We start from the raw sequence: 13,376 nt of genomic DNA, 5'->3' as shown, positions 1-13,376 counted from the left end.
GTGTTAGGTAGCGTTAGTTAGCACTAGATATCACTATGTTGCACATTTTTATTGAACTAAAAGTAGATCTAACACTAGACCAAGAACTAAAATCATTCAGGTTTAGCCGTCTTAAAAGACGTACGACTAACCCCGAATGATTCTAGTTCCAGCTCTAGTGTAAGTGCTAATGCTAGTGTTAGTTCTAGTTGTAGTTGATATTCAGTGCTAGATTGTTGTATATTTTTATTGAACTAAAAGCAGAACTAACACTAGAACTAGAATCATTCAGGTTTAGCCGTCTTAAGAGACGTACGGCTAAACCCGAATGATTCTAGTTTTAGGTCTAGTGTTAGTTCTAATGCTTGTGTTAGTTCTAGTTTTAGTTGTTATTCAGCGTTAGATTGTTATATATTTTTATTGAACTAAAAGTAGAACTAACATTAGAACTAGAATCATTCAGGTTTAGCCGTCTTAAAAGACGTACAGCTAATCCCGAATGATTCTAGTTCTAGTGTTAGTTCAAGTGACAGTGTTAGGTAGCGTTAGTTAGCACTAGATATCACTATGTTGCACATTTTTATTGAACTAAAAGTAGATCTAACACTAGACCAAGAACTAGAATCATTCAGGTTTAGCCGTCTTAAAAGACGTACGGCTAACCCCGAATGATTCTAGTTCCAGCTCTAGTGTAAGTGCTAATGCTAGTGTTAGTTCTAGTTGTAGTTGATATTCAGTGCTAGATTGTTGTATATTTTTATTGAACTAAAAGCAGAACTAACACTAGAACTAGAATCATTCAGATTTAGCCGTCTTAAGAGACGTACGGCTAAACCCGAATGATTCTAGTTCTAGGTCTAGAGTTAGTTCTAATGCTTGTGTTAGTTCTAGTTTTAGTTGTTATTCAGCGTTAGATTGTTGTATATTTGTATTGAACTAAAAGTAGAACTAACATTAGAACTAGAATCATTCAGGTTTAGCCGTCTTAAGAGACGTAGGGCTAAACCCGAATGATTCTAGTTCTAGTGTTAGTTCAAGTGACAGTGTTAGGTAGCGTTAGTTAGCACTAGATATCACTATGTTGCACATTTTTATTGAACTAAAAGTAGATCTAACACCAGACCAAAAACTAGAATTATTCAGGTTTACCCGTCTTAAAAGACGTATGGCTAACCCCGAATGATTCTAGTTCTAGCTCTAGTGTAAGTGCTAATGCTAGTGTTAGTTCTAGTTGTAGTTGATATTCAGTGCTAGATTGTTGTATATTTTTATTGAACTAAAAGTAGAACTAATACTAGACTGAGAACTAGAATCATTCAGGTTTAGCCATCTTAAGAACCGTCCAACTAAACCCAAATGTTTCTAGTTCTATATCTGGTGTTAGTTCTAATGCTAGCGTTTTTGTTGTTTTCAATGCTAGATTATTTTATATTTTTATTGAACTGAAAGTAGAACTAAACATTCCTTCTCCTTATTAATCCGTTATATTAACATTTTACTATATTGGATTTTTATGAGTCATTTAAAAAATGAAATGGTCAAAAAATTAATTGAATGTTGTTTCTCCTATTAATTGTTTTCACAATATGAATAGAAGAAACCACCAAATTTGTTCACAATTATTTATGGTTGAAAAATATTTTGTGTTTCTACATATTTTTTTATTTGTCATTACATTACATGAAATGGTGTTAAATTGGAAAGGTTTTAAATCAAGTTTTGGAGAGTTCAGTCAATATTCCCGGACGTTAATTACGAGAAAGAGAATACAAGCAAGCGTGTGGGCGGGTACAGGCCACTTACGTAGGCTCGTCTATACGAAATGTGTCAGTTTCCTTCTAAGTACTTTATAATTATCGGTTTCGCGCACCTTCCATGTAAATAGCCGCCGCCGTAACGAGCAACGACGACGACGACGTTAAGAGGAGAAAAAGGACGCTTGGAAAAGGAGAAAGGGAAACGGCCCGGTCAGAAACTTTTTTTAAATAGAAGCGAGAAGAGAAAACGGTCGGCGCGTACACGATCCTAATGACATAATTATGATTGATTCGGACGTAATTTCACACGTTTTAGCCGTGTGCGTTATAAAACGGCCTCCGTGATGAATTACGTTTTTGGGGTAAACATTAATCACGGGCGACTAGGTTTCTATACCAACCACGAAACATATTTAATTGGAGTTTTAAATCTGTTTATTTTTTTTTTGCTACCTTAAGCCCTACCTCCCTTTATTGATGTTTATTTTTCTTTCGTTCTCTTTATATATCCTTTCAGTTTACATTTAATTTTCAGCTTCAAATCACATTCATTGAATTTCATTGTAATAAGATTTATACTTAGAATGAAGTAAATTACATTACAAAAATACAAAGATATCATTAATGTTTAATTAACTGTTATTGCTGTGTGTTTATGTCAACAATATCATGATATCACCTTTTCAAGTTCTTCAAGTTTCCTAATATGGAAAGACTCCTTGACGAGTTGAAATTTCCTTTTTTAAAAACGCTTTTACATCACTTTGACCGTCATAAGTGTAATAACCAGGGATAAATGCGAAATTGGTTTATGAGTTGATGATTACAATGACTAGAGAGGAATTTATCACCAATATTCTATTGGTAGAGAGATAGTTATTAATGGCCAATTATTGGAAGTACTCTTTATTTGAATATGGCAAAATCTGGCATTGCTTTGGTAAGATGCTTTTGTTGCAACTATAAAAAATGTTGGCAGAAAAGATGTAAAAATCTTCTGCTTATATGGCATAATAGGTACATTTTAAATTTCCTTCTTTCAGCTTCTTTTGTTTGCATAATTGCGTAATGAATATCAGTTGGCATAAAATCCAAACACCAAACCAAAAAAAAATTTTTAAATCAATTACTTCCTACACAATCCCTTTGATAGTTCAATTTTCTTCATGATTTCGTCAATTACTTCTTCCTATTTTCAGTTATTTATTACCGATCAAAAAAAAATTTCATCAAAGCGTAAACGGTGTCGGAAATCATGCTAGAAAATGAATTAATTAAGTGATTTCTTTGTAGGACCACTTTGATTCTATGACTTAACGCGCTTTGAAAATATTACTCCAATTGCACAAGAATGGACACAAACTTGATGAATCAAAAATCAGAAAATACAAAAATATACATTTTTGTGTCTCCAAAACACATGATGTCATAACTTTGTTGATCTGTATTTGATCTTTATGGCAGAGGAAGTGTGCCATTTAAAGACTGCGATAACATCATGGCACCGATTGGCACCATTAACCAATCAACATCGACGAATTTATCTCGAAAAATTTAGAACGCCGCACTTAATTAAAAAAATAACGAGTTAATTATTAGTTCAATTATAAGATAAGTGTTCTAGGATAAACCGAAATGCACCAAAGAAAAGATTTTTATTGCTGTCTTTTCAGTCTTTTTTTTGAACATATCAGTTATATTTGTTACACTTCACTTTAGATAGTAGTATAGAAAATTTTTGCTTTTATCAATTAATTGTTTAAATGATGTGTGTGAAATACCTAGCTAGATAGAGTCTACGGCAGGAAGTTGGGCTGGGTTGGTCATATTTTGGTATCCCAATCACTCTATCAATCGAACGATCCGACTAGAAAGGTCATTCAATAATTTTAGCTTCAACTTCATAGTTGAGATGTAGTTAAGTTTTGTGTTGTAGCAAATATTTAAATCTACTATACTAAATATTTTGACCCAACCCAACCCATACAAAAGTTCTTGCCCGTAGATTTTGGCTTTACGCTTTTCCTTAAAATTAAACAATTCCATACAACGGATGGCAGAAAAATTTTAAGTAGCTAGCGATATATCAGATTACAAACTCAAATGCCTTAGTAATATTCAACGTGCTTACTATTAATCTAAGACAAAAAATCTCAACTATAAGGTTCCATTAGTTGTTGATAATGCGTCAGGCCACTCACTCAGATTTGCTGTCAGATGCAATTTGCATAGATCTGGTGGTATTTGGTTGATGTAGCTTGAGTGGTCATAGACTAGTTAACAAAAATCTACTTCTTCCAGAAACCTCCTAAAAGAGATAGTGATTGTCAATTCTGGCCTCGAAAACATCCAGAAAATCTCATGTCTTCAATAGCAATACATAGCAATTGACACTCAAAAAACTGGATTATAATACCATGTTAACGTTCATTTTTTCCTGTTAGCGTGCCTCGACTTCAATGAAAAACAGTTCAATAGACCACAATGCATGCCAAATTGTGCAACAACCTTTGTGGATTTTCTGAGCGTCAAATCAGCCATTGTGTCTATTAATGAAACCATGGAGGTGAAAGGAGTCACGTCGTTGAAGATGATTTTATCCACAAAACAGGCATCAATCTGTTGGCGGAAGTTGTTGAGTTAATTAGATTTTGAAAGTATCGAATTATGACATATACATTATATCTATTACCAAAGGTATAATACTTTATCAACTAACACTATTAACTTAGCAACAATTCCAGAAGGACTTTGGAATAAACCATTCTAACTTAGAAAAAGTTATAACATTTCAATAGGAACACAAGAAAAGTTATTTAAGTGTGAAAATTTCATAAAATCTTAATGTTGGGTTCACCTCACAGAGACTGATTACATAACCAGAAAGAATCAGAGGAAAACTGAGCATCAAGGTGAAGTTGATTTTGCTGTTTCTGACCATACAAATACAATTTCATTTATTGTAGAAGATGGAATAATAGTATTAAGTTCAAAACGTTTCCAAGTAATATTACTAATCACTAAGTATTAATAAGTAAGTATTTATGTAATTAAGTAATAACCTTTTCTTATTTGATTTGTAGTTTAAAGTTTGATACTTTCACTTATATAATATTAATTCTTAATAAAATTATTAATATATACTTAAAAATGTTTAATATAATTTCAGCAACTTATTCAACTAATCTAGCAATCTGCTAAAATAGATTTATTAATTTATTTTCTAATTAACTAGTTAATAACTGTTACGTTATTGCGTTAAGTATCAAATCCGATTATGGTTTGACATTTGTATTTGTTCATGTTTAAACTATATACATTTAACTTTGTTGTGACAAGCATTTCTAGTATTTCAAAACATTTATTTGCATCATTACTCTTTTACATTTTTTGCATTAATTTTGCAACAATTGTAATGACATGAGATTTTTGGAATAAGTAAGAGCTAATGATCAAAAATAATTTTGCATCCGCAATCCATAACTCAGTCAGAGAATGTTTGACGATATATACCTTTGGTTGTTACCTTCAGTTGCAGATGTAGTGCCAACTCAAAAACAAAATTCACCAACTTGAAGGTTGCAGTGTATTGATAATTTTTCGCTTTCCTGCATTCACTGACTTAATAATTCAAATCTTTCTACGAGAATCTAAATAACTATGTAATCTATGACCTCCTAATCTTTTTTTAATCTTTTCATCGCCATTAAAAAGATTGTAGAGTTAATGAAGAGTGAATCATAAAACACAATCCTAATTTTAATTGGCTTTAAAACTTAAAATACTACCTATTTATACCTACACCCAAAAAGATTTCTTCACACAATAGCCAACTATAATGGTTGCCCCAAAAAGTGCCAAGATAAAGACCATGAAAGTTAAGTCGTCAAAAAACGCTTTAGTTTTGGCAGAGATCGGCGCTCTAGATATAAAGCGTCATTTACCTCGAAAAAATCTTTTCGAACACCACCGCGAAAGATGATAAACACTTTCTGCGGCCCCGAAAACCAACCCCTATAATTACCATTGCACTCTTGAAAAGAAGAATATGAGGATAAAGAAAAAAAGAATAAAAATTGAAAATGTGATGGCAATAATTTCGCCAACGGTTCTAAAATATCGTCATCAATGCGGTTCGAAGCCGGCTGCGTAACCGCATTAATTCTTCGCGGGGCGGAAAAAGAAAGGTGAGTGGGACAACGACGACGACGACGATGTCAGAGTATCGTTCTCGTTCATTTTGCCGAGCCTCTCGCGTTCTCTTCTTCGTTAATCGCCGGTCTTCACGCCTTTAATGTAATAATTCACATGATAGATGGGTAGCGAACGGAGAAGGATACACGAAGGACCTTCGGAGCCCCCTTCAGACCCAGGCCATTGTGCGCCGATTTGGCCGTATAATGCGGTACCGTTCGCCTCGAGAGGTGGTCGTAAGGACCTCACACGGTGTACCCAAGAGAATATCAGAAATAAACCCAATACGGTCCTTAACGTACCATATATAACAACTGTACATGTTTAGATTAAAAAATTGAATAAATTTAATTGGGGAAAGCAAAACCAAAAACGTCAATAATTGTTAAAAAAAATTGTCTTCTTTGTATGATGAGAGAGAGGTAAAGCCGTTCTCTTCAAATGTGATTACCTTGCGAGTACAGTATAAGATGCGTTACGCAACAACGAACTGCGTCGATATCTTGAGTGCAATCGCTTCAAACCTTTCGATAGCGTTCGAGACGAGAGAATGGCGCAATGAAGATTGAAGAAACTAATTCGCAATTGTAAGACCCTACGGAGATAACCACAATACGATTTTTAGTCTTACTTTAAAATTATGTCATTTAATATGTAATATATTGCGATTACTTTAGTGTATATTGTGCTCATCTATTATAGTTTCTTGGATTCATTCCAACCCAATATTATTTTTTTCGTTTAAATTGAATTGCCAAGAAAATTAAATTGGACTATCAAGTATGCAGAAAATTTATGGTTTTGTTTAATTTTATTAAAGTGTTTGCCAAGAAAGATTTTTGCAAAGTTTTATTACTTTTCTTCAGTTAATTTGGTAATTCATGTACATAGAATACGTGGAAAACCAGGATTCTAAAATTTTCAATCTCAAAGCAACATTTCTATTAAGTTCAGTGCAATCAATCTTTTCATCTAAATTGTGGCGTAGCGTTTCAAATCGATTCAAGAGGGGACACGACACCGCTGCACGTCAGAAAATGTCAGAAAAATAAAACTTTGTAAGAATCGTTTTGATTTATTTTTGCTCGGAACTATATCGGAGTCATTCATGGAATATTCCAAGTACCAACTTAAGTATGATAAATCCAGATATTTGACTTATATCACTCAACAGGCTCACCATCACAAGCACCTTACCAAATTTGTGCAATTTTCATTAAGATGAAAGCCACTTCTAGTTATTCTATATCAATTTTCCATGTTTTAATGAGAGACGGCATATATTTGTGTGGATTGATTATTGCAATGATAATTCAGTAAAAACATTTTTCTGTGTGATCCTAGAAACACTAAATCTAAAGGATTGAGAAATTCCCAACGATTACACATTTCTCGTCACACAGAGAATTCGTGTCATTATTGATATATTACGTTTTAAATTCTCTAACTAAGAAAGCTGAGACGTCACACAAATGTGTTTATTGGTCAAAAAGTTATTTAATGAAATTGCATGATGTGTAGCACAAACTCGTTACCAACATTAACATATTTCCCTCTCAGTGTTTTGCCAAAAACTTATTAAATAACATTTTTGCACAGATTTCTTTCATCTCCAAGTCATTGGTCGAAATCTGATAGAGTTATTTAAGTCAAATATCAGTCTTCTTTACCATTTTGACTGTGAAAAGATAATCTGTATGTGCTATAGTCTGAATTATATTCATCAATAAATTTCATCAGTTCATGAACACAAAGAAGAATCTTAGCGCCTGACAAAACATTGTCTTCTTACATTTGTTGAACTTTTGTAAAAAATAAGCTTGCTAACGATAAACAATGGCAAATTATTCAATTACAGGTTTTCCAAGCGAACCTAATACCAAGGGAATACAGCACTACCTAATTATAGAAAGCTTATATTGATCAAATACTGGATAACAAGTTGAAGAGTAAGTAGCACTAGTTATGCTATATATTTGCTTATGATTAATAAGCTGTAAAACTTGTTTAAGATGGACGCATGATGTCCATAATATTTCAAGTGGTAGGTCCATTTTAGTGGATTGAGAGGTTTGAACCATGCAAAAGTATTAGCAGAAACAGGTTAGTTATAGTAAATTTTCTATCTTTACTGGCAAAACTGCCTTTGTCCAAATGGAATAAAACTTTTTGATAGCACAGGGAAGAAGATAAACACAGAGACAAACAGAAATATCATAGAGATATTAAAAACACAGAAACTCTAAATATCATTTCGATGGAAGAAACAAGCCACAAAGATGTTCTGACAATAGAAAATAATCAAAGTTACAATCAAACTTTAGTACCATTATTTTTCAGTCATTTTATTTTTGTCAAAACAGAGATATCCATAAAGAATACATACCAGCAAGCTTTATGGTAAACATACGTTTTTGATCCCTACAGTATCTGGCCAGAATATAGGTACATTCTGTATTAAGGCAGCTGTGTTACTATTTTGCGGCTTCGTGAATCCCATAAATAGCAGAAATCATTGATTTCATTTACTTTTGGGAGTAGTGGTAAAACTGAGATGAGACAACATAGAATGAATTGATGGCACAAATGATACTTGCAAACCTATTGAGCCATCTAAAACGTCAAGTAAATATTATTGAATAAAAACTTATCGTTTTTATTAGGATGAGAAACGATAAAATTAATAGGTTTTAATAATCATGTGACATTTCGAATTGTAAAGCTGGCAAGAAGACAATATAAAAAAATTTTAAATGATAAGGTACTTTGAATTAAACTAAGATTAGAACTAAAACTAGAACTAACACTAGAAACTTTCGGGTTTTGCCGTGCGTCTTTTAATAAAAGGTTTGACGTTTCGGATGCCATGTTGCAACCTTCTTCAGAAACTGGTCGAAGTTCGAAGTTTCTAGTGTTAGTTCTAGTTTTAGTTCTAATCTTAGTTTAATTCACACCGGCCGTGAAAGCCTTCGTACTTATAAGGTACTTTGAATTTGCCAAAATTAGGTTGTGACAGATTCTTGGCATCAAAATCAATCTTTCTAGCCCATATCTCAACATTTTTAGTCAACATCACACCATCTCTTCCATCACGCGATAACTACAATGTCTTTGTTCCAACCAATCTTGCATGATTTTTGTTACATTCTGATTGACTTTATGCGGCTCTTCTCAATGATTCCTTGTTTTTCTAGTAAACTTCTTCTTATGTATAGCGCATTTTCTCGATCCTGTCTAATTGTTTAAATCTCTAATCGTTACCATTTCTGATCTTTGTATTTTATCAATTTTTTTTCTCCTCCATGTCTCTCCTTGTTTCAATCATGTTTTATATTACCTCTTATGCGTTCCTTCTATTTCAATTTCTCCATTTATGACATCATCAACAAACACCTTCACGACTTTCTTCAAGCTATTGAGCATTTTGATTAAGGCCTTAATCTGCTAGAGGACTTTTTAAGAAAAATGGAGAAATATTGTACTAAAAATATGGTTATCATAAACAAATTGATTCGTTTTTCATGGTTAATATAATGATGTTTATTCATTGCCAAAATCATGTATTAACAAACATAGGTTTCACTTTCAGTCTCATTGATTTAAGAAGCATAATTAAACAATTTGTAATGTTTCGCAAATTGCTTCACTTACTTTCTTCTCAAATATCAAAGTTGTTAGCAAAAACATACTGAAGAATTAGATTAATGCCTATAAATTTGTATCTAGTCATTTATATAGCAACTTTAATTCGATTTAATTAATTAACATAACTAGATAAAATCATTGATAAAGATTAGCTTGTAAACAAAATCATTTAAAGTAGTAGTAACTTTTATCAAATAATATCTACACACCCATATTATAACTTCCTGTATATTACCCAACCAACCATGTTACAACAAAACGAGTAAAATAATAATAATTCACAGACATTCCACGCTTACATTTACAAGCCTGACAAACTTAATTAACGACGAGCAAAAACCGACAGAAATCCTTATCTGGCGGAGATGAAGTCGATAATTGACGTGTGGCAAAAGTGCTGTTGCGATTGCAAACGGTGATCTAGCCGATGAGATAACGCACATATAGCAGACAAAGATACGGTGACTGAGCAGGAGACCTCGCGCGCAGGGATAAGTAAGCGAAAGCTCAAGCTAATTAATCAAACTCATATTATACGAACTGGTAATTGCGCAGACAGCGATTGTAATTAATTCGCCAATCGATGTCGTTTACCAAGTTTTTTTTCTTTATGCGTATAAAAACTTTTTTGAAAATCATAACCCAGATTGGTGTGCATAATACAAAATACATAAACATTAAAATGTGTTTTAAGATTAAAATTTTTATGAGATTATAAATTGGTTTGAATCAAATGAAATAATGTAGGACCGGTTATTTTAGACTTGGAATTCTAAACGGTTCTGTACACAAGCTCGTAATAGAGGAATAAAAGTAGAAATAAAATCTGATACTATACTCCTCACAGGACCAATTAGAACGTTTTACGTTTTTACTTAGCGCTCTCTCTACAGTTTGCCGAGAATTAATTTAGGAATTTTTCGTATGTGGTTAATTTGGAGGACGCGATGTCCTTTTTGGATTCTCTTTTATCACTATAGATCGAGAAAGCAATAAAAAATTTTTAAAAAAATCTACTCAGATTTTATGACTTTTTGAACGACCGCGCTTAGTTTTTATTTTCTAACACAACATAAAAACCACTAAAATCTAAAATAAAAAAACACATTAAATTGTGAAGATGGATTGAAAAAAAATTGAAAGAAAAACTTACAGTTTTAAAGTAGCAATAAATAATTATTTACTTATTGAAACCAACAAACGTTTTGCGATTTCGACATGGTCTTTCCGTTAATTGTGAATGAAATAGCATTTACAATGATAGTAACACGGTTTGATTGGGATCGATTGATCTGACGGATTTGATTTGTTGAACATTGGCTTTGCTTCTATAATTCTCGTTACGTAATGTTGTTTTAACATTGTATTGGGATATAACGCAATAGAAGAAACTAATTCGTTAATTATTATTCAAAAAGAAAGTGTTGAGTTTTATTTAAAATTTATTTTATTGTGAAAAAAAAATTAAATTGCATAATCAAGAATTAAAAATTTAAATATCATTTAAGATAGAAATCACAATAATTTTATTTTTAATTGCTTTATATCAAATCATTTTTATTTATATTTTTGAGATTATCTCAATAAATAAAAGTTATATTAAAAAAACATTCAAACAAAATTTTTTTAGAATTATATCATTAATAATGTTTGTTTCAAAAATTTTTTTAAATTTTTTGTGGAAAACATTAATTTACTCCTTTAAAGCGATTTCAATACATAGTTGCAATTCAAGGCTTATTATTGTTTTAATTGAATGTCTAATACAATATTTGCTTATAAACTGGTTTAAAATCGATCGTTTAACACAAAACATTCGATATCTTCCCCTTCTTAGGTGGCATTTTTGAGGTTATCCCAATAATTAATGGATGTATCAAAAAATTTCCCAAATAATTTTTCTTTAGAAAATAATCAGAAATAATTTTTGTTTGAAACATTTTTCAAAATTTTTGCTAGATAACGATATTTACTCGTATTAAGCGATTTCCCTGTGAATAGTACGGCAACTCAATGCAACTCAATGCAACTCAATGCAATTCATTGCAATTTAACGCATTTTTCAATACAAACTACGGAAACAATTATAAACTCTCATTACGAACATGTATCATCTTCTAATTCGCATAAACAAGACATTTTAAAGTTTTATTTTGATTTCTATTTTAGTTTAGTTGCTTTTCCACTTAACTATATGGGTTAACTAACATTTACAAGATTATACACAATTTTAATAAAGAAATATCAGTCAATTTCATAATCTATAGGCAACCGATTTCGAATTAATACCATCATCAGGTCCTTCCTATACAACCCATATATTATTATTTAGATCATAAAAATTAATTTATCAATTAATTTTTGTGTTATTTTTTTTTGAAAGCTTACCTGAACTAGCTTCACCAGTACTTGAATCAAAAGTCTTAGAAGTCATTTGAAAGAGTGCATCCAAAGGAGTCCCTCCTGGTTGTTGTTTCTGTTGTTGATTTTGCCTTTGTCTTTGGTGCGCGGAATTCTGTAGAATATCCGGCGAACAACAGTCACTGGCCACACTAGAAGACCGGTCACTACCAGTTTCTGACGCGTAACTAGCATTAGCGAAGTTCGCGAATTCCGGTCTAAGAAGCGCGAGCTGTTGGGCTTTTAGGTGCCGATGAAAACGTTCGAAACTTTGTTGAGCTTCAATTTCCGGATCCAAATCCCACGGTCTCACGATTTTTGTGGCACCACCTTGTGATTTTGAAGATGGTCGATGGTTGAGGATGTCCATTATGGAGAAACTTTTAACTCCAACAGCTCCTCGATCTTCAACTTCCACCGTTGGTGATATTCGCCTTTCAACATCAATGTTAACCATTTTGAGTCGTTTTAATGGTTTGAAATAATCTTCACCGTCCGAATGATCTTCATGGTGGTGATGATGATGTCTGTATGTTGTTGGACTGGCAGTCATTCTTTGGGGCGAAGTCAAAGCCGGGGATGGACATCCTACGCTGATTTCATCGTCGGATAAGAACTTGTTAGTTGAATCTTCGTGGACCGTTAGATCAGTTTGATGATTTTCCGGTAAGCAAGGGCTTTGCGATCTACTCGAGCACGGACTCCCGTATTTTGAGGAGACGAGGTACGGAGACATCTCGGACTTTGGGCTGACGACCTCAGTGTCTTGCATCGTTTACCAATTGGACACTATGCACTCTTCCCTTCTCGCGAGCGCGTCAATCCATTTTTTTTTGTCAATATTTTTACGCACACGCCGAAAAACAAAACAATAACGAGGCCGTTTAGCTTTGAGAAGCACCGAAACACTCCCGCCGCCGTCTTGGATCCGACCTGAAATGAATCCAATCGTAGTTATCCGTGCGAAACCAGTCGGGTGACAGTTCGCCACGCCTCCAGAGGGCGTTGCAAACGATACAGGTCCGGCCTTTAGAGGCGCCTCCAAACCGGTCTTGTTTTACGACCGATGTTTCGGATTGGTGCGGCGTCGCTTTGATGTCTATCCTTTCATGGGATGCCGCACCAATCGGACGATGGACGTCGACCGGCGTCATTTGTTTCACTTGAAATTAATGAGGTTTTGTTTTATAAAAGAGATTTAACATGTGTTTATTGTCGGCGCGGCTGAAATATAGCTCTTTACCGGCACGTAGTTGACGTAGCTTTTTTGCAATTGTTTTCGGGTGGGGCGGGGCAATGGAGCTTTTTGCCTCGACCGCTTTTTGTTTCGGGTTAACGTAATTTATCTCCGAGGGCGCCCCCCCACTTCGGATATTTTTTTGTTGTTTGTTTGTTTTTTCG

The 13,376-nt window shown here is 33.4% G+C and overlaps 1 protein-coding gene across 1 annotated transcript in view; it reads right to left on the bottom strand.

Annotated features, from left to right (window-relative positions):
• Positions 1-12,909, bottom strand: part of LOC111426002 (uncharacterized) — a 52,241-nt gene extending 39,332 nt beyond the window's left edge. Inside the window, exon 1 of the mRNA XM_023060332.2 lies at positions 11,964-12,909. Coding sequence (XP_022916100.2) covers positions 11,964-12,747 — 784 coding nt within the window. The 5' untranslated portion in view covers positions 12,748-12,909. The remainder of the gene's footprint in view (positions 1-11,963) is intronic.
• Positions 12,910-13,376: the final 467 nt, after the last annotated feature.

This window comes from Onthophagus taurus, chromosome 2, assembly GCF_036711975.1.
Source record: "Onthophagus taurus isolate NC chromosome 2, IU_Otau_3.0, whole genome shotgun sequence".
NCBI lineage: Eukaryota > Metazoa > Arthropoda > Insecta > Coleoptera > Scarabaeidae > Onthophagus > Onthophagus taurus.
Note: the sequence above shows the minus strand (reverse complement) of the source record. Positions and strands in the feature narration are given on the sequence as shown.